The following is an 18,774-nucleotide window of genomic DNA, read 5'->3' as shown; positions in this document are numbered from 1 at the left end:
TAGATATAATATATGCTTATAATCATGAGTAACAATAATAGTTCAACTGTATGGTCTACCTGAGATATTTCCCATTCTCAATAGGGTTAGCGTTGTCCTGAGGGATCTATAGTACAACACTAGTGCCCCGGATATTGCACGCTATCGTACATAATATTAGTGGCACGGCTGAGTCCAACCTCGAATGGCCCACAACACTAATGATGTCCGTCCTGTAGTGACCATCCATTAGGGAATGGCAGTGCCTTGGTTAGGAAACCATTGGATCCAAAGCCCACAAACACACACATTTGACCATAAAGTTAACCTGTATAATAAGCTCATGGCCGTTATCCCAGACTTATCGGTGTACCATGTTATACGATGCAATTAATCTTATCAGTCTTTTACATGCATAGTTTTACAAGCCTCGTTGTTATCTTATTAATCAACTTACGTTTTCGCAAAATAGAGTTCACAGTAGTTCTAAAATGTATTTCATGAGAGTTGTAAAATATGCATGTTTGATATATATAAAATAGACGTGCAATGCAGGAAAAGTAACAACAAGCATCCATGTGAGTTTGTACTCACCTGGATCGGACGACTTGTTCAAAACGCCATTTCGCCTGAAATGCTTCTAACCGTACGTTTGGGCTCGAGACCATACGTCTGCCCAAAAGTTTCAAGTAGAACCTTGTTTGTTCCAAACATCCACCTATCCTCCCAAACTGCTTCTAAACCGTTCTAAATGGATTTCTAAGACCTCCTATCTTCAAATAAGGTTTCCATGCAATAGAAAACACAATGGAATGCTAAGTCGAACTCTAAACAAGACCAATGGTATAACATTTCTAAAGTTTCAAACCAACATCTAAGCTACTCTAGAAAGCATTAAAAGAGCATAACGACTTGGAAAGAAACGTTAATCGCAGAGGGCTACCTCCTAGAAGCAACATTCAAGAAAACACATTTCCTTCTCTACAAAATACACAATCCCACAAGAACACACTCACAAAAGGGTTTATGGGGGTCTGGGGGCAAGTTTGAACAAGAAAAGGGAGAAGATAGGGTTAGTATTTATAGAGGAGAAAAGCTGGAGATGCTCACCAACTACTCTGAAAAGTAGGGGACGTCCGGTACTGTAGGGGCGTACTTCTAGTACTATTTACCCAACGATCCAAAGGTTGTAGCGTATGTCCAGGTATTATCTAGAGGTCAATCCAAAAGTAGAGTACGTCTAGTACTATTGGGGCATACGTCCGTGTACTATTTAGAAAGTACGACGTATTATTGTCAACATACGTACGATGGTCCCCATGCGTACGTTTTGCACTAAAAACAGGAGCGTACGTTCGGTAACCCTAGCGTACGTCCTCTAGTACAAACAAGAGCGTACGTTTGGCAACCCTAGCGTACATCCAGTCAGACAGTCCAAAATTTCTAAAATGCCCTTCTAATTGTCCCTATTGACCCAAAGTCCAAATTAACCTTCTAACTATGCTACCTAAGTTTAGTTAATTATTTGGGTCACTATACAGGGACTTGCTCAGGACCCGCTCGGGACTTGATTGGCACCCGCCCGGGACCCCATTGGAACTTGACCAAGACTTGTCAAGGACCTGCCCGAGACTCGTCGAAAAATATTTTCTGCGAAAAAGAATTTCCTTGAAAATGATTTCTTAGAAAATATTTTCCAATATTTGGCATGTACGGAAAATCAGGCGTGTCCTGGTCGGGTCCCCGACGTCAGAAGATGTTTTTAGCATAAAACATTTTCCTAGAAAATATTTTCAGTAGAAAAAATTTTCTTGGTAAGCATTTTCCGTTGTTTGGTGTGTACACAAAATTATATTAAACACTAAATTACAAAAATATCCCTATCAGGTCTTGAGCAAGTCTTGCCAGGGTCTCGGGCTGATCTCGACAGGGTCCTGATAGGGTCTAGGTGGGGTCCGGGAGGGTCCTGGGTGAGTCCCAGTGGGGTCCTTGCGGGACTTGGTTCGGACACCTTTAAGACTTGGTCGGAACATTTTCGTAATTTAGAGTTTAATATGATTTAATGAAAAAATATATATAAAAAAATATTGAAAAAAATTTGATTTTCGATGCGTGCGGTAAACGCTGTAAAATGTTTTCGGCAGTAAACATTTTCAGGGAAAATGACTTCCTTGAAAATATTTTCCGACGAAAGCCATTTTACGTTGAAAAAAACGGAGTCTTAGGAGCAATGATAGTTGTAAGCCCATGTTTCATAGGATAACAGTCGTTTACACCCGTAAACCCAAAACAACAATTCTCTTATTTCTTTGAACATTGATGAATAAAAATGCCGTATGTTCATACATATATGATATTTGAGAAGATATCCTGACAAGAATATTTAAATAAAAATACTTCAACGCCATAACATATTTGGAAAGGTGCTTAATTTGGTCAATTAATTACAACGAATTAAGCACTAAAATAGTAAAATCTAGATTGCTGAAGATATCAAATGAGACGATTTTGTTGATGAGAACTTGATTTATCAAAGACACGTTTGATAGAAGTGGTGGACACTGATAGCATATCTTGAAGTTCTCTTATTTTATCCTCAAATGAAAATGGAGGGGATATTAAATGGAGAGGTTTTTTAAATTACTTATTTAACATGATTAGGTTGTCTTAATTAAAGAATATGAACGGTAATAAAGGCTTTAATTTTTGTAATAATTTTTTTCTATTAATATTTATTGATTGGGTGCCCCGCCGCCTAATCCATCTAAGGGATAAGCCGGCCCAATTTATTTATCTGACCATGCGGAAATATCCTTGTGCAATATTGTTACCCAGTGAACAGACTGAGACGGCTTTTTCCTTTTTTAGCTTTGCTGAAAAAAGTATTCAAGAGCATATTATGTATTTTTAAACTCGGGGTTGAGTTTTTTTTCAAAGTAAGGGAAAACGATGTAAGACAAAATCAATTAGTTTTTTTTTTAAAAAAAATAAAAAGTTATTTAGGTTCTATTAATTAATTAATTATGTTATAAATATTTAATTTTATATAAATTTTAAGAGTAGTGTTATTTTGTAATTCAATAAATGAGTTATAGTGCTCAAATTTAAACTAAGCAATATATATATATATATATATATATATATATATATATATATATATCCAAGAAATTAGATTTCCTCCAAACTTTTTAGGATTAGCCCAACATCCATCGGCTACGTACTTCTTTTTTATCTATGTTTTCTTCCCCACTGAGTCATTGGTTGAGCTAATTAGATTAAATAAATCTTCTTGCAAAAATAAATCACGTCTAGAGACTTCACCTACTAGCCATGAACAACTCTGTCTCCCGCATGCATTCAAAAAATTTAAAAAATTAAAAAAAAATTAAAAATCAACCACTATATTACGTGAAAAAAATATTATGGTTGAGCTAATAAGATTTATATTCCATCTTACTACAATGAATCTATTAAACCTAACTAACATTGATTTATATATGTTCTGTTGTTAACTAACATTGATTTATATATATATATATGCTCACAAAACTATACGTCAAAAAAAGAGAGAAGAACGACAAAAAAAAAAAAAAAAAAAAACGAAATGTTAATTGCGACGTCAAATGGTTTCCTTCGTAAAATATTTTCAGGAAAGCCATCTTTCCTGAAAATATTTTTGGTCGAAAACATTTTACGGCGTTTACCTTGTACACGGAAAATATATATTTTTTAATATCTTTTTTTATATACATTTTTTTCAATAAGGTCCCCGCCGGGACCTGCACGGGACTTGTTCGAGACCCCGCAGGAACCTGCCCGGGACCCGGTCGGAACTTAACCGAGACTTGTCCGGGACCTAGCCGGTACCTACCCAGGACTTGCCCGGGACCCCGCCGAGACTCGCCTAAGACTTCACCGGGACTTGTCCAGGACCCACCCGGGACTTGCCCGGGACCCACTCATGACTTGACTGGGACCCCGCTGGGACTTGCCCGGGACCCGCCCGGGACTTACCCGAGACCCCGCCGGGACTTGACCGGAACCCGCTGAGACTTGACCGGAACCCGCCGGGACTTGATCGGGACCCACTCAGGACATGCTCGGGACTTGCCCGAGACTTGACCGGTACCCTGACAGGACTTGACTGGGACCCACCCGGGACCCGACCGGGCAAGTCTCGGGCAGGTCCACGCGGGGTTCTAAGCAAGTCCTGGGCGGGTCTCGATTAAGTCTCGGGTGGGTCTCGGTCAAGTCTCGGGCGGATCCCAGTCAGGTCTCGGGCGGGTCTTGGGCATGTCCCGGGCGGGTCCCGGTCAAGTCCTGGGAGGGTCCCGAGCAAGTCTCGGTCAGGTCCCGAGCGGGTCTCGGGCAAGTCCGGGTTAGGTCCCGAGTGGGTCCCAGGCAAGTCCCGGGTAGGTCTCGCCTGGGTCTCGAGGAGGTCTGGGGCGGGTCCCGGGCAGGTCCCGGTCAGGTCCCGAGCGGGTCCCGGGCAAGTCCCGGTTAGGTCCCGGGCGGGTCCCAGTCAAGTCCCGAGAGGGTCTTAGGCAAGTCCTAGGAGGGTCCAGGCTAGTCCCGGGATGGTCCCGGTCAAGTCCCGGGTTGGTCTCGGTCGGGTCCCGGGCGGGTCCCGGGCAAGTCCCGGGAGGGTCCCAGTCAAGTCCTGGTCAGGTCTTGGGTGGGTCCCGGATAAGTCCCGGTTAGGCCCTAGGCAAGTCCCAGGAGTGTCCTGGGCGGGTCCCGGGCAAGTCCCGGGAGGGTCCCGGTCAAGTCTTGGTCTGGTCCCGGGCGGGTTCTAGGCAAGTCTCGGTTAGGTCCCGGGCAAGTCCTGGGAGGGTCCCGGTCAAGTCCCGGGCGGGTCCCAGTGAGGTACCGGGCGGGTCCCGGGCAAGTCCGAGAGGGTCCCGGTCAAGTCTCTGGCGGGTCCCGGTTAGGCCTCGGGCAGGTCCCAGTCAGGTCCCGGACAAGTCCCGGTTAGGTCCCAGGCGGGTCCCGGTCAAGTCTCGGCAAGGTTTTGGGCAGGTCTTGGCAAGGTCCATCAATTTATGAATGAGATGCTCATAGTCGAAAAATGGTTTACGGTTTTGAAAACCGTAAACCATTTTCCGAAAATTAAAGAAGAATTTTCGGTCAAAAGAAAAATATTTTCCGTTGACCACTATTTTACGTCGAAGTAAACACCGTAAAATACGAAATTCATTTTCTGGAAACCATTTTACGTCGAAGTAAACGGAGCCTTAATTGCGAATTGATTTTTTCTAGGGGTCCGTTTGTGAGTACATTTTTAAACCAAATCGCAATTTAGAATGTTTTGGAATTACGATTTTAAAAACACAGATTTTAAAATTGGAAAAAAAATCGTGATTTCTATAAGGAGATTAGAGGATGTTTGGAATTTATACAAAAATCGCGATTTCGCTTAAAAAATATTTGGCACAATATTTACCCTTTTTTTAGCGGGAATAAAAAAATTTTTAAGAATACCTACCTAAAATATATTAAAACTCATCTTTTCTCTTCTTGATCCTCAAGTGGATCAAGATGATCAAGTTGGAAACTGCATTGTGCATGCTTCCCAGAAATCGAATTAGAATGGGAATGGGAAAAACTTTCTTTTCCTCTTCTCTTATTTTATTCTTCTTAATTTATTATTATTATTATTTGATGAATTAAGTTTTCATAAACAAAACCGTCTCATTTGACATCTTCAAGAATCTAGATTAATTTGAGTCGAGAGAACCTTTACAAATTAATATGATAAGGCGTTGAAGTGATAAGACCCAATTAAAAAACGTCGACTGGTCTTTTATTTGTTTAGTTAAGCGTAGGAAGTAATCAATTGAGAATAAAGAAAACGCATGCGTGAGAAGAATAAACCAAAGGGATGCTAAAAGTCTACAGTAGTTGTTGATGAACTTCGTCCTTATCACATTAAATCGATAACAATTGATGTCTATAGACTTGGTATAGCAGAAACAATGACCATTTCCATATTAGTTCTCTATAAATAGGCATGTTTCCCATACAAGATATATCACCCATCACCAAACCAAAATATTAGAGAATACATATTTTACTTAGATATGATGAAAGGAGTCCATTTCCTTGCAATTGTGGCTCTCTTGTCACTTGCATCCTCCATTGTCTCTGCCTTCGATCCCAGCCCTCTGCAAGACATTTGTGTTGCAATTGATGACCCCAAGTCTGCTGGTATATATATAATTATGTTTATTACTTTCTGCTTACAAGCATTACTATGCATTACTATCATTATTATTGGTTTCTTGCTGATCTTGTGTGCATGCAATATATTGTTTCCTGCAGTGTTTGTGAATGGAAAATTCTGCAAGGATTTGAAGTATGCCAAGGCCGAAGATTTCTTCTTCTCTGGGCTCCAAAAACCTGGAAATACAGATAATAAAGTAGGATCGAATGTCACTACTGTGAATGTGGAACAAATACCAGGCCTCAACACTCTAGGCATATCTTTGGTTCGCATTGACTATGCACCATATGGCCAAAATCCTCCCCACACTCACCCTCGTGCCACTGAGATTCTGGTAGTCGTAGAAGGTACTCTGTTGGTTGGTTTCGTCACATCCAATCCAGAGAATCGCCTTTGCACCAAAGTTCTAAATAAGGGAGATGTCTTCGTGTTCCCAATTGGTCTCATTCACTTTCAGTTCAATGTGGGAAAAACAAATGCCGTAGCCTTTGCTAGTTTGAGCAGCCAAAATGCAGGTGTCATCACGATAGCAAACGCTATTTTCGGATCTAATCCTCCCATCAATCCTGATATTCTCGCCAAGGCCTTCCAACTTGACAAGAATATCATTGAAGATCTTCAGAAAAAATTCTAATTGTACAACATTTAGAGTAACTTCTTAAACAATTATGATGGCTGCCTTATTTCGTTATAATAATATTAAAATTAAAGGAAGTTGCTTGTATAATTTTTTCAACGTGGATTTGGAGTATAAAATAATGTTGACTTTTGTTGTTAAGTGTGCATCTCTCTCTCTCTCTCTCTCTCTCTATATATATATATATATAACATCTCAAAGAAATAAATGATATAAAGATATAAGGAGCCTATTCTTCTTTTTTTTTTTTGGTCATATTAACCACTTCACAGACTAAGACCATGGCACGAGCCTCAATTTTTCAAAAGCTTTTCAACCATTCGAGCATTCACATCAACCTATGTATTCTTTATCTAAATTTTAAGTAGAAAAATCACTTTTTTTCTATTTTAACTTTACACTTTTTCAAAACTCTTCATCATCTTATTTAAAATTCTTCTCTACTTCACAAAAATAATAATTTTTTCACAAAGTCAAGGAATTTTAAATTGAACTCTTCTCATTTCATCAGTTTTGTGATTTTGCAATCACAATACTGATGAGTTCAAATACACTAATATTGATTTCACAACATTATGAGTTGGTTAGACACTAACCAAATGTGACTACAAGGACTTTCCCATAAGAGAGCACCATCACTAATAATTTACTTCACTGGTGCAGAAATTCTGGTTCATTTTCATTTATAATCCCATAACATAAATTTTTTTTATCTTTTATATATATATATTTGTCTCCGGATATTATCCTAAATTCTATTCACATGAGCACCATCTTCAAAAACTTGCAAGTGCAGCCACTGCCTAATATTGTAGCAATTTCCAAATGGAAAGAAGGAGACACTAGCCAAAGCTGCATTTGCACAATGAAGCTCACTTTCTTTGGGGAGTGTTAAATTATTAGTACTTCTAAAAGCTCAAGCTTATAAAAAGATTATAAAAAGAAGTAAATTTAATTTAATCAGTTAATCAATACTTTAACACTCATCCTCACAAGTGGGCTCAAACTTTTTTTTAATATTTGATGCTCAACACGTGAAATATTTAATTTAAATGGATGGTGAATTGATGGAATCATGGTTCAAAAGTATGACCTTTAAGTCTAATACCATGTTAAATAACCAATTTTCCTAAAAGTTGAAACTTATAGGAAGAGATAAAATTAACAATTTAATCATACTTTAACCGGGAGCCTTCGTAAAGACAACCTTAAATTAGATATCTTGGGGGTCAAGTCATTTGAACCCTGAGCTAACTACCCACCACCAATTTGTCTGAGTGACAGCTTTCCTTTTTAATTCTTGCTTGCTTCAAGGATCCTTGGAGTCTTAGATTTTCCACGAAGGATCTGATCAAGCCCTTTCTCTATAGACTTGGGTGCAACCACAATCCATAAAACATTCAAGTCTCACCATCTGTAGGACTCCTAAACTCTTGGATTTCCTTTATGATAAAGAGCCTACAAGTACAGAAAATCGATTAGTGAGAGAGTTTTAACTCCACTTTGGTTCTGGTTTTTGAAAATTTAGTTGCATCAGCAATCTACTTGTCAAAATCTTAGTGCATGGAGAAGGGATTCAAAGATGAAAGAAAACTAACCTAACGTTACAGCCCAGCTTCTTGGTTACATATACAATGCACCTCAAATTGACTAGAAAGCTCCCAAGAAGTGGATATTGAAGAAACTCATAATGCAATGGAAATTAAGTTGATACAAAATCGGAATGAAGAAAGAAATCGGAGATAGATATTTATAGGTGGTTCGACATTAGATACCTACATTAATACTAGGTAAGAACCTAAAAAGGCTATGTCTTGCTCTTATTCTTTGATAATATTTTTAATACAAAAACTCTTATTTATAGGAGAATTGGGGTAAATAAGCTACACTAACAGTATTTCTATGCTGCATAGTTACACAGGTCTGGTTTCTAAACTCTAACACACAATTCCAATTTGCATCAGCATTTAAATAGTTATTAATATAAGACATTGTGATGTAGATCGGAGTGCTTGGAAATTCATGAGGAAGACTCGTGCAGATGTAAGTGTGAAGGGACCCCAGGGAGCCGTGCTAGGAAGGGGAGTCAAGACGAGAGCACAGACGTGGGCAGAAGAGCTGGAAAAGCAATCGCAAGGACTACTGTTCGATAGCTCGTCTGAATGGGCCACTCACGGGGACTCTCTGTAGTAATTCCAGAGGCATCCGTTCGATGCCCCGTTCGAAGGTTGTCTGAATGGCCAACCCTCTGGAAGTTCCCTTCCTAAAACCTGAGGCGTCCGTTCGACAGCCATTTGAACGCCTATGTTACCTTTCACTTTCATACTTAGTTTCCAGTTTTAATTTAGGACCATCCAAATGGAAGTTTGTTCCGTTCGAACAGCCAGTTGTTTTACGTAATTAAGTTTCAGTTTATTTTGTGACCGTTTGAATGGAGGTATGTCCCATTCGAACGGCCTGCGTAGAAGTCTAAACCGACTTAATCTCTTTTTACTACTAGGGGTAGGAGTTTGGGGGCTATAAATACATGCTTATAGCCTCCAGAACGTAGATTATTATTATTATTATTTAGTTTTTATCAATAAGAAAGTTCAGAGTTGAGTTTTTTCATTATTTTCCTTTAAACTCTAAATAGACTCTAGCGTTTTGAAAAGATTTTTTATATCTTTGATAGATTCAAGATCTAAGCAAAAGTTATCCCTTCTTCTTGCTGTTAATCTTTAAAGCCCATGACGTCACGCTACATCACATTGTCATACCATAAAAGAAAATGGTTTTAAGCACATCGATTGAACAAACATGTATACCATCAAATGAGTCATTAGTGTAGACCATGACGGATTCAGATAACTCTCATTCTCAAACATCATGAATGTAGAAAGTAAATCTAGAGCCAAACTAGAGTAGTGGTACTTGGGTTCAATCCGAGCCTAAATAGGTCAAGCTCGACTCGGCTTGACTCGATTACAACCCTAAAGGTATCTTATATGACAACTCCTCCCATTTAAGAATAGAGTGGAGGGTAAAGTTCTGAGGTCAAAATCCCTGAGTGTGTAAATTAATAATTAGGGAGATAGAGATTAGTTAATTAACATACACTTTACCCTTATTTCTGAGACTCATGTTTTGTGATTTTAAATATTGCAAATAGTGAAAGGCCTCGCAACTAATCATTAATTAACACAAGAACACCAATCTCTTCATCCTTGTTACCTAAATTCCAAGTAGAAACATGAAAAGTGAACTAAACATGGTTCTTGAAAACTACTATAACATATATATTATATGTACAACATTAGGTCATATGCTCAAATGTTTTATATATATATATATTGAAGGCAAAATAGAATAAAGTTCAGTTAAGATTTCATGAATCATATCCTTCACATAAAAAGTAACATTCAACTTAAAACTAAGAATGCAAATCCCGTAAAAGTGCATTCACATAATGAAATATTTACTCTAGATTATTCATAAAAATAAATAAATAAGACAACTTTTAAAATGTATACAAAATTAAATATTTATCACATAATTAATTAATAAAATTAAAAAATAATTGATTTTGTCTTGTTCCTCATCATTCTCTCCTACTTTGACAAAACTCGACCTCGACTTTAAAAATACGTAATATGCTCTTGAATACTTTTTTATTTTTTTTTAAAAGAAAAAAGGAAAAAAAAAAAAAGAAAAAAAAGAAGAAGCCGTCTCAAGCTGTTGACTGGGTGACAAATGAGAATATTTCACAAGGATATTTCCGCCATATATGGTCAGACTTTATTGAACCTTATATATGTTTTATTTATTGTAAATTGTAATAAATCTCTTTTTCACCAAAAAGCAAAAGAAAAAATATATTAAAACTTCAAGATATGCAATCATTGTCCACCAGTTCTAGCAAACGTCTCTCTCTCTCTCTGATAAATCAAGTTTTCATAAACAAAACCGTCTCATTTGACATCTTCAGCAATCTAGATTTGAGTGCTCCTTTAATAATATGTTATGGCGTTGAAGTGGCATGCCCCAATTAAATAATGATAATGAGAACTTGTCAATTATTTGTTTTGAGTTAAGCATGAGGAGAAGAAGCCAACGGAGGTTAAAAGTCTACACAAGTTGTTGAAGAACTTCGTCCTATCACATTAATTAATTCGATAACCATTGATGCCTGAAGACTTGGTGTAGCAGAAACAATGACCATTTCCATATTGGTTCTCTATAAATAGGCATGTTTCCCATACAAGATATATCACCCATCACCATTAACCCAAAATATTAGAGAATACATTGCATACTTAGATATGATGAAAGGAGTCCATTTCCTTGCAATTGTTGCTCTCTTGTCCCTTGCATCCTCTCTTGTCTCTGCCTTCGATCCCAGCCCTCTTCAGGACATTTGTGTTGCAATTGATGACCCCAAGTCTGCTGGTATATATAATTATATTCATTACTTTCTGCTTAGAAGCATTACTATCTTTATTGGTTTCTTACTGATCATGTATGCTATCTTGCAATCTATTGTTTCCTGCAGTGTTCGTGAATGGGAAATTCTGCAAGGATTTGAAGGATACCAAGGCCGATGATTTCTACTTCTCTGGGCTCCAAATTCCTGGAAATACAGACAATCGAGTTGGGTCAAATGTCACTACTGTGAATGTGGATCAAATCCCAGGCCTCAACACTCTAGGCATATCTTTGGTTCGTATTGACTATGCACCATATGGCCAAAATCCTCCCCACACTCATCCCCGTGCCACTGAGATTTTGGTAGTCGTAGAAGGTACTCTGTTAGTTGGTTTTGTCACATCCAACCCAGAGAATCGTCTTTTCACCAAAGTTCTAAAGAAGGGAGATGTCTTTGTGTTCCCAATTGGTCTTATTCACTTCCAGTTCAACGCTGGAAAGACTAATGCTGTAGCCTTTGCTGGTTTGAGCAGCCAAAATGCAGGTGTCATCACGATTGCAAATGCGGTTTTTGGGTCCAATCCTCCTATCAACCCTGTTGTTCTCACCAAGGCCTTCCAACTTGACAAGAATGTTATTGAATATCTTCAAAAGCAATTCTGATTTGGACAACATTTAGAGAAAGTTCTGAAACATTAGTGCGTCTTTCCCTCATTCCATTATATCAATGTTAAAATAAAAGATTGCTTATGTAACTCTCTCTAGATGGAGTTGAAAGTATAAAATAATATTGAAGTTTGCTGAGCATCTTTGTCTCTCTCTCTCTGTGTCTCTTGTTGTATGAATGTTTAAAACACAGAAAGATAGATATATGAAAGAGCGTTGTGGTTGAATTGAAGGCCATAACTCTTCTTTGAATGGCTACTAGGAGCAATTGTCACTGGCTTGAACCAGCCATATTTAGAGAAATCCATTCATCTAAAATAAAAGCATAAAAAAGGACAGATTCAAACATAGAAATAACATTAAGGTCTGAGCTGAAGCTTCTTTTGTCTCACGTGCATAATTCATGTGACAAAATAAAAATCTTTTGCTCAAAGAATTGCGTAAGGGCTCAACCTTCGGGATGGCACTTCGCATTGGGACGGTATAAACCGACCGGTCACTGCCTCCATGCACCCATGTCCTTATGATCAGAAGGTCATGGAATCAGGAGCGGAACTAGCTTATGGCTTGGAATGGAATGAATCTCCCCCAACCTTCGACCCGTGGCAACTCCCATTCCCCCTTAACCCAACATAGACAGGCACACCCCTCTCCATCGTAAATTGCTTATACCCTCTCAATAGTACAAAGCATGGATCTTGATTGATGATCTTGAAAAATATTGAGGAAGAGAGTGACTATTAATATTATGTCCACAGAGTTTGTATGATTAATTTCTGATTGAATTTTGAATGCTTTATTGTGTTACTAATATTGATGCAATTCGATTATTTTGGATGCTGAGTTTAAGGCTCAATTTTTTTCGGCGTAAAATGTTTTCTTTCAAAAAATATTTTCAACGAAAAACATTTTCTTGAAAAATAATTTCCTTAAGAAAAATCTGAGGAAGTAACAAGTTATGATCAAATTTGGCAACACTTTATTGGAAGGGAATCGATTCTACTAAGTCAAACGACAGTAGAGAGGTGTTTGCTCCAAATTCTGAGGTTCGATTACATGGTGGGTAATATTGATTTAGGAATTTTTTTTTTTTGGTGATATGTCCTGTAAAATGAGCAATATATAAATTTTTTATCTTGTTCCTCTTCTACCAAACGCCAATCACAAGACATTACCCTTAACAAGGACATGGTGGCTGCCATGGGATTGAAGACATGTTTCACTTAGTAATCAACCTTGAGGGCAAGGTTATTTTTAACGGTGGGAGAATGTTAGGAAATCCTAAGTTTTTATTTCCTTAATAAGTTGTATCGGCATATTTTGATTTTAATTCCCTAATACGTTGTTCTCTAATAAGCTCAACCTTAGATTTTCTTACCTAAATAAGTCTTGCTTTATTCTAAAAATTTAGTGTAAAAGTCGTATGGCAATTATGGGAAGATCGATCAAACATAATTTTACCTAAGGCAACCGGAGGTTGATCCCTTTTGAAGTAATTAATTGGAGGTTCGATCCCCTCTAGCGATTGATTTATCCATTTTCCTTTTTATTTTCCCATTTCCTATCGATAGAAATCATTGGGTTCTCCCATCAGGAAAGTCCACTTTTGGACCCTTAAGCTATAATTTTTTGGCTATTGCATTTTCAGCTGAACTTGATCTAAGGTTCCATTTGTTTCGACATAAAATGTTTTTTGTTGGAAAATATTTAATTTCTCAGGAAAAATGATTTCAATTAAAAACATTTTTTAGCGTTTAGCTTGTACGAAAAATAAATGATGGCGGGCAATGATTGGCGACCTCAAACAATAGGAAAGATAGTCAACGACTTCCGGCAACCTCCGTAAAAGCTCAAACTTGGACAACGATTTATGGTTTTAAAAAAGATAAACTATTTACAAAAATTAAATAAGGTTTTTGTAGTCAACCAAAATGTTTTTTGTTTGACCACGATTTTTGATTGTACCAAACACTAAAAAATAAAATAAAAACTGTTTTTCAAAAAACATTTTAGTGTAACTTTAGTGAGAATTCGCTTTCTTTGTTTTAGCCTCGTGACATTATATATAGATGGTCTAGTATCTTGATCATTAGTTTAGAAGTGATTCCACCCCTTACAACATTTTTTTTTTTTGGAAGTGACTAACATGAAATGTATTTTAGACGGTAATATTCTAATGGAAAATATATATTAATTAGTATGGACACCATATATCGTACATTCTTGATAATAAATAAAAATAACTTAGTACATGTAGTTGACAAAGATAATGAATCAAAATAGGATATTATTTATAAAAGAAAATAATAATAATAATAATAAATAACAAACTTGGACAACCGATACATACATGTGCATGCCTTTTTGGGTCATCATATATTATAATAGTATGATGAATAAATCAAAGAGAAATAAGATTTCGATCATAAACAAAACCGTCCCATTTGACATCTTCAGCAATCTAGATTTGAGTCCTTGGGTTGTTTATTGACCAAACAACCTTTAAATATGTTATGGCGTTGAAGTGGCATGAGAAGAAGTAATCAAACAAGAACAAAGAGAAAGCATGAGAAGAAGTAATCAAATAAAAACAAAGAGAAAGGATGAGAAGAAGAAACCCACGGAGGCTCAAATTCTGCGTTAGTTGTTGAAGAACTTGGTACTTGTAATCTTAAATATCCATAACCACTCAAGACTTTGTGTAGCAGAACCAATGACCATTTCCATAGCAGTTATCTATAAATACACATGTTTCCCATTCAATATTTTATCACCCATCACCAATTTACACACAAAGCTTATTTAGATATGATGAAAGGAGTCCATTTCCTTGCAATTGTTGCTCTCTTGTCACTTGCATCCTCCTTTGTCTCTGCCTTCGATCCCAGCCCTCTTCAAGACATTTGTGTTGCAATTGATGACCCCAAATCTGCTGGTATATATAATTATGTTCATTACTTTCTGCTTACAAGCATTATTATGTATCTTTATTGGTTTCTTACTATTGCAATCCATTGTTTCCTGCAGTGTTTGTGAATGGGAAATTCTGCAAGGATTTGAAGGATACCAAGGCCGATGATTTCTACTTCTCTGGGCTCCAAATTTCTGGAAATACAGACAATCGAGTTGGGTCAAATGTCACTACTGTGAATGTGGACCAAATCCCAGGCCTCAACACTCTAGGCATATCTTTGGTTCGTATTGACTATGCACCATATGGACAAAATCCTCCCCACATTCACCCTCGTGCGACTGAGATTCTGGTAGTTGTAGAAGGTACTCTGCTAGTTGGTTTTGTCACATCCAACCCAGAGAATCGTCTTTTCACCAAAGTTCTAAAGAAGGGAGATGTATTTGTGTTCCCAATTGGTCTCATTCACTTTCAATTCAATGCGGGAAAGACTAATGCCGTAGCCTTTGCTGGTTTGAGCAGCCAAAATGCAGGCGTCATCACGATAGCAAATGCTGTTTTCGGATCTAATCCTCCCATCAACTCTGATGTTCTCGCCAAAGCCTTCCAACTTGACAAGAATATTATTAAAGATCTTCAAAAGAAGTTCTGATGGGATAATTAGAGAAACTTATAAAACTATTATGAACCCTTTTCCAGTTTTCCTCATTCCATCATTACAATTTTAAAATAAAAGGTTGCTTATGTAACTCTCCCTCAGGGGAGCTGGAGTATAAAATAATGTTGACATTTGCTGATCATATCTCTCTCTTTGCGTGTGTGTGTGTGTAACACAGTAAGAAAGTATTGGGGTTGAATTAAATGACGTAACTCCTTTTTGAACCAGCCATATTTGTCAAGCATATAAAAATGGACAAATTCCAACTTGTCTATGTGGGATTTTAACCATAACTTGCCCATATAGGATGGAATTTGGTTTAATTTATTATAATATTATTGTAAAAGTTTAAACTCATCTTTTTAACTTGAATTCAGACTTCTTTTCCTAAGGGTGTTTTAGAGAAATTGTGATGTTTATTTTGGTTATTAAAATGAAAAATGCTATGCTTGCAAACAAATTTTACAAAAAAACTTTTACAATATGATGTGGCACAATATCATTGGGTTTCTCAAAACTTGAATTTATTTCATTTCCAATTATGTTGTGCCACATCCTGTTGTAAAAGTTTTTTTAATCTTATATGTAAGCCTAGCATTCCTCTATTAAAATACCTTTCATTCACTCCTAAGTTTTCACATTTTGGACAATGAAATTAGAGGGTTAGTTACCATGTGATCATCAAGTGATTCACTTCCCATTAAAAATTTAACTTCATATTTCTAAGGGATCGCTCAATTGGCTGGAGATCGCCCTTTATGAAGCAGAGGTCACTAGTTCGAAACCCCCTACCCCCTTTCCCTCCGCTTGTGCAAACATGTCAAAAAAATTGCCCTTGGGTTTTATAGAAGGCTTTTGCATCGTTTGAAAAGTTTGAAAATAAAATTAGGGTTAATTACCTTTTTAGTACTTAGGTTTTCACTTTTTTTATTTATTTTTTTCTTACCTAGGTTTCAAATCATATCATAGATGATACCTGACTGATGGGTAAAGACCATTTTAGTACATCCGTCAGCCCAAACTAACAAACTACCACAAGTCATAACGTAAACATGCCACATGTCCTAAAAATAATTAAAAAAATAAACAAATAAATAAATCCTAAAAATAAATTAAAAAGCAAATAATAGGATGGCCTGGCTACCCCATATCGGCCTATGACGGTGACCGGCCACCCCCACTTTGGCCATTGGGGGTAGCTGAGACTGGAATGTTGTGCCCATACCCCCAAGGCCAGTAGGGGTAGTTCAGCCACCCCTAATGGTCAAAAAGAGGTGGCCGAAACCACCCACAAAGGTTTTGGGGTGGCTCGACTATGGTAATGCGAGAAGCATCACGCGATTTGAAGCAGATCTTAGGCCTGTAGTATGGAAGATTGCTTCAAAGAAAATTGAAAGAGTTTTGCCCGTCGGACTCAAGTTTGGTCCTGGACGGATAGGAGAAAACGAGGCATTATTAAAGCACATGCAGTCTTTATTTATTGAGGAGAAATATTCAGAAACCTCAATACTAGATGACAATGCAAGCAAGCTTCTCCATCACAGCAGATCCGACTAAAACAGTGTTTCTGCAAATGGATTTTTGTGGGAAGGTCGAGAAGACTTTTGAAGAGAAATATGATTTCGATCATAAACAAGACCAGCTGATCGGTCGACATCTTCAGCAATCTAGATTTGAAGACCAAAGCTTCTTTACAAATATGTTAAGGCATTGATCGATAGCAATCAGAATCAGAAGAAGAAATCAAAACGTGGTTAAAAAGTCTGCATTAGTTGTTAAAGAACTTGGTCCTTGTAATATTAAATATCCATAACCACTCAAGACTTTCTGTAGCAGAACCAATGACCATTTCCATAGCAGTTATCTATAATACACATGTTTCCCATTCAATATTTTATCACCCATCACCAAGTTACACACAGACCTTATTTAGATATGATGAAAGGAGTCCATTTCCTTGCAATTGTGGCTCTCTTGTCCCTTGCATCCTCCCTTGTCTCTGCCTTCGATCCCAGCCCTCTTCAGGACATTTGTGTTGTAGTTGATGACCCCAAGTCTGCTGGTATATATATAATTATTTTCATTCCTTTCTGCTTACAAGCATTACTGTATATCTTTATTGATTTCTCACTCTTGTATGCTATCTTACAATCTATTGTTTCTTGTAGTGTTTGTGAATGGAAAATTCTGCAAGGATTTGAAGGATACCAAGGCTGATGATTTCTACTAATCTGGGCTCCAAATTCCTGGAAATACAGACAATCAAGTTGGGTCGAATGTCACTACTATGAATGTGGACCAAATCCTAGGCCTCAACACTCTAGTCATATCTTTGGTTCGTATTGACTATGGACCATATGGCCAAAATGCCGTTCACACTCACCCTCGTGCCACAGAGATTCCGGTAGTCATAGAAGGTACTCTGTTAGTTGGTTTTGTCACATCCAACCCAGAGAATCGTCTTTTCACCAAAATACTAAAGAAGAGAGATGTCTTTGTGTTCCCAATTGATCTCATTCACGTTCAGTTCAATGTGGGAAAGACTAATGCTGTAGCCTTTGCTGGTTTGAGCAGCCAAAATACAGGTGTCATCACGATAGTAAATGCTATTTTCGGATCTAATCCTCCCATCAATGCTAATGTTCTAGCCAAGGCCTTCCAACTTGACAAGAATTTTATTGAAGCTCTTCAGAAAAAGTTCTGATAGAAACTTATGAAACTATTATGAATCCTTTGCTAGTTTTCCTCATTTCATCATAACAAGATTAAAATAAAAGGTTGCATATGTAACTCTCCCTTAATGGAGTTGGAGTATAAAATAATGTTGACATTTGTTGAGCATATCTCTCTCTCTCTCTCTCTGCACGTGTGTGTAAAACACGGAAAGAAATGGGAAAAAGTATTGGGGTTGAATTGAAGGTCATAAATCCTTTCTGAACCAGCCATATTTGTCAATGCATGTTGTTAGGGAGAGAAACACTAAGGGAGTCAAACAAGGGTAAATGAATATACATATGAGGATACCACTTTTAGCCCAAAAGCCTAAGCTAATGGGCTTGGGTCCATTTACATATATTAAGTACTTTTTTTCTTTATTTTTTCTCAATGTGAGACACAAACTTCACAAGTGTATGCACAATAAATATCCCATCACTATTGGGTCTTTACCACATTAACCAAACTCTCCCTCACACAAGAGTGTCATGCGTATTCCAAGAGAAATGACACGTTTTTAACGTGAGTCAAACCAAAATACTTGTAGCAGCAAAGTAGAAGCTAACCATTGGCTCGAATGC

At 37.5% G+C, this 18,774-nt stretch overlaps 3 protein-coding genes and 1 pseudogene across 4 annotated transcripts; all 4 read left to right on the top strand.

Moving 5' to 3' along the window:
* The first annotated feature begins 6,059 nt into the window (after window positions 1-6,059).
* LOC148589794 (germin-like protein subfamily 1 member 14) lies at window positions 6,060-6,929 on the top strand. 2 transcript variants are annotated; one of them, XM_059582949.2, is made up of 2 exons: window positions 6,060-6,186; window positions 6,301-6,929. In XM_059582949.2, exons 1-2 carry the CDS (start codon window positions 6,060-6,062, stop codon window positions 6,834-6,836), a joined length of 663 nt encoding a protein of 220 aa, XP_059438932.2. In that variant the 3' UTR covers window positions 6,837-6,929. The 2 variants fall into 2 exon arrangements, with proteins under 2 accessions (XP_059438932.2, XP_088373069.1); XM_088516943.1 differs by having other exon boundaries at window positions 6,186-6,216.
* A 4,185-nt stretch (window positions 6,930-11,114) lies between these two features.
* LOC148589793 (germin-like protein subfamily 1 member 13) lies at window positions 11,115-11,906 on the top strand. The gene is made up of 2 exons (XM_088511989.1): window positions 11,115-11,267; window positions 11,371-11,906. The coding sequence occupies exons 1-2, from the start codon at window positions 11,141-11,143 to the stop codon at window positions 11,904-11,906; spliced, it is 663 nt and encodes a 220-aa protein (XP_088368115.1). The 5' UTR covers window positions 11,115-11,140.
* Window positions 11,907-14,704: 2,798 nt separating this feature from the next.
* LOC132171503 (germin-like protein subfamily 1 member 13) lies at window positions 14,705-15,550 on the top strand. The gene is made up of 2 exons (XM_059582831.2): window positions 14,705-14,844; window positions 14,937-15,550. The coding sequence occupies exons 1-2, from the start codon at window positions 14,718-14,720 to the stop codon at window positions 15,470-15,472; spliced, it is 663 nt and encodes a 220-aa protein (XP_059438814.2). The 5' UTR covers window positions 14,705-14,717; the 3' UTR covers window positions 15,473-15,550.
* Window positions 15,551-17,416: 1,866 nt separating this feature from the next.
* LOC148589792 (germin-like protein subfamily 1 member 13) lies at window positions 17,417-18,182 on the top strand (annotated as a pseudogene).
* The last annotated feature ends 592 nt before the right edge of the window (window positions 18,183-18,774 follow it).

The sequence above is a fragment of the Corylus avellana genome, chromosome 1 (genome assembly GCF_965113065.1).
Source record: "Corylus avellana chromosome 1, dhCorAvel1.hap1.2, whole genome shotgun sequence".
NCBI classification, from domain to species: Eukaryota; Viridiplantae; Streptophyta; class Magnoliopsida; order Fagales; family Betulaceae; genus Corylus; species Corylus avellana.
This window is presented reverse-complemented; position numbering and strand designations above follow the sequence as displayed.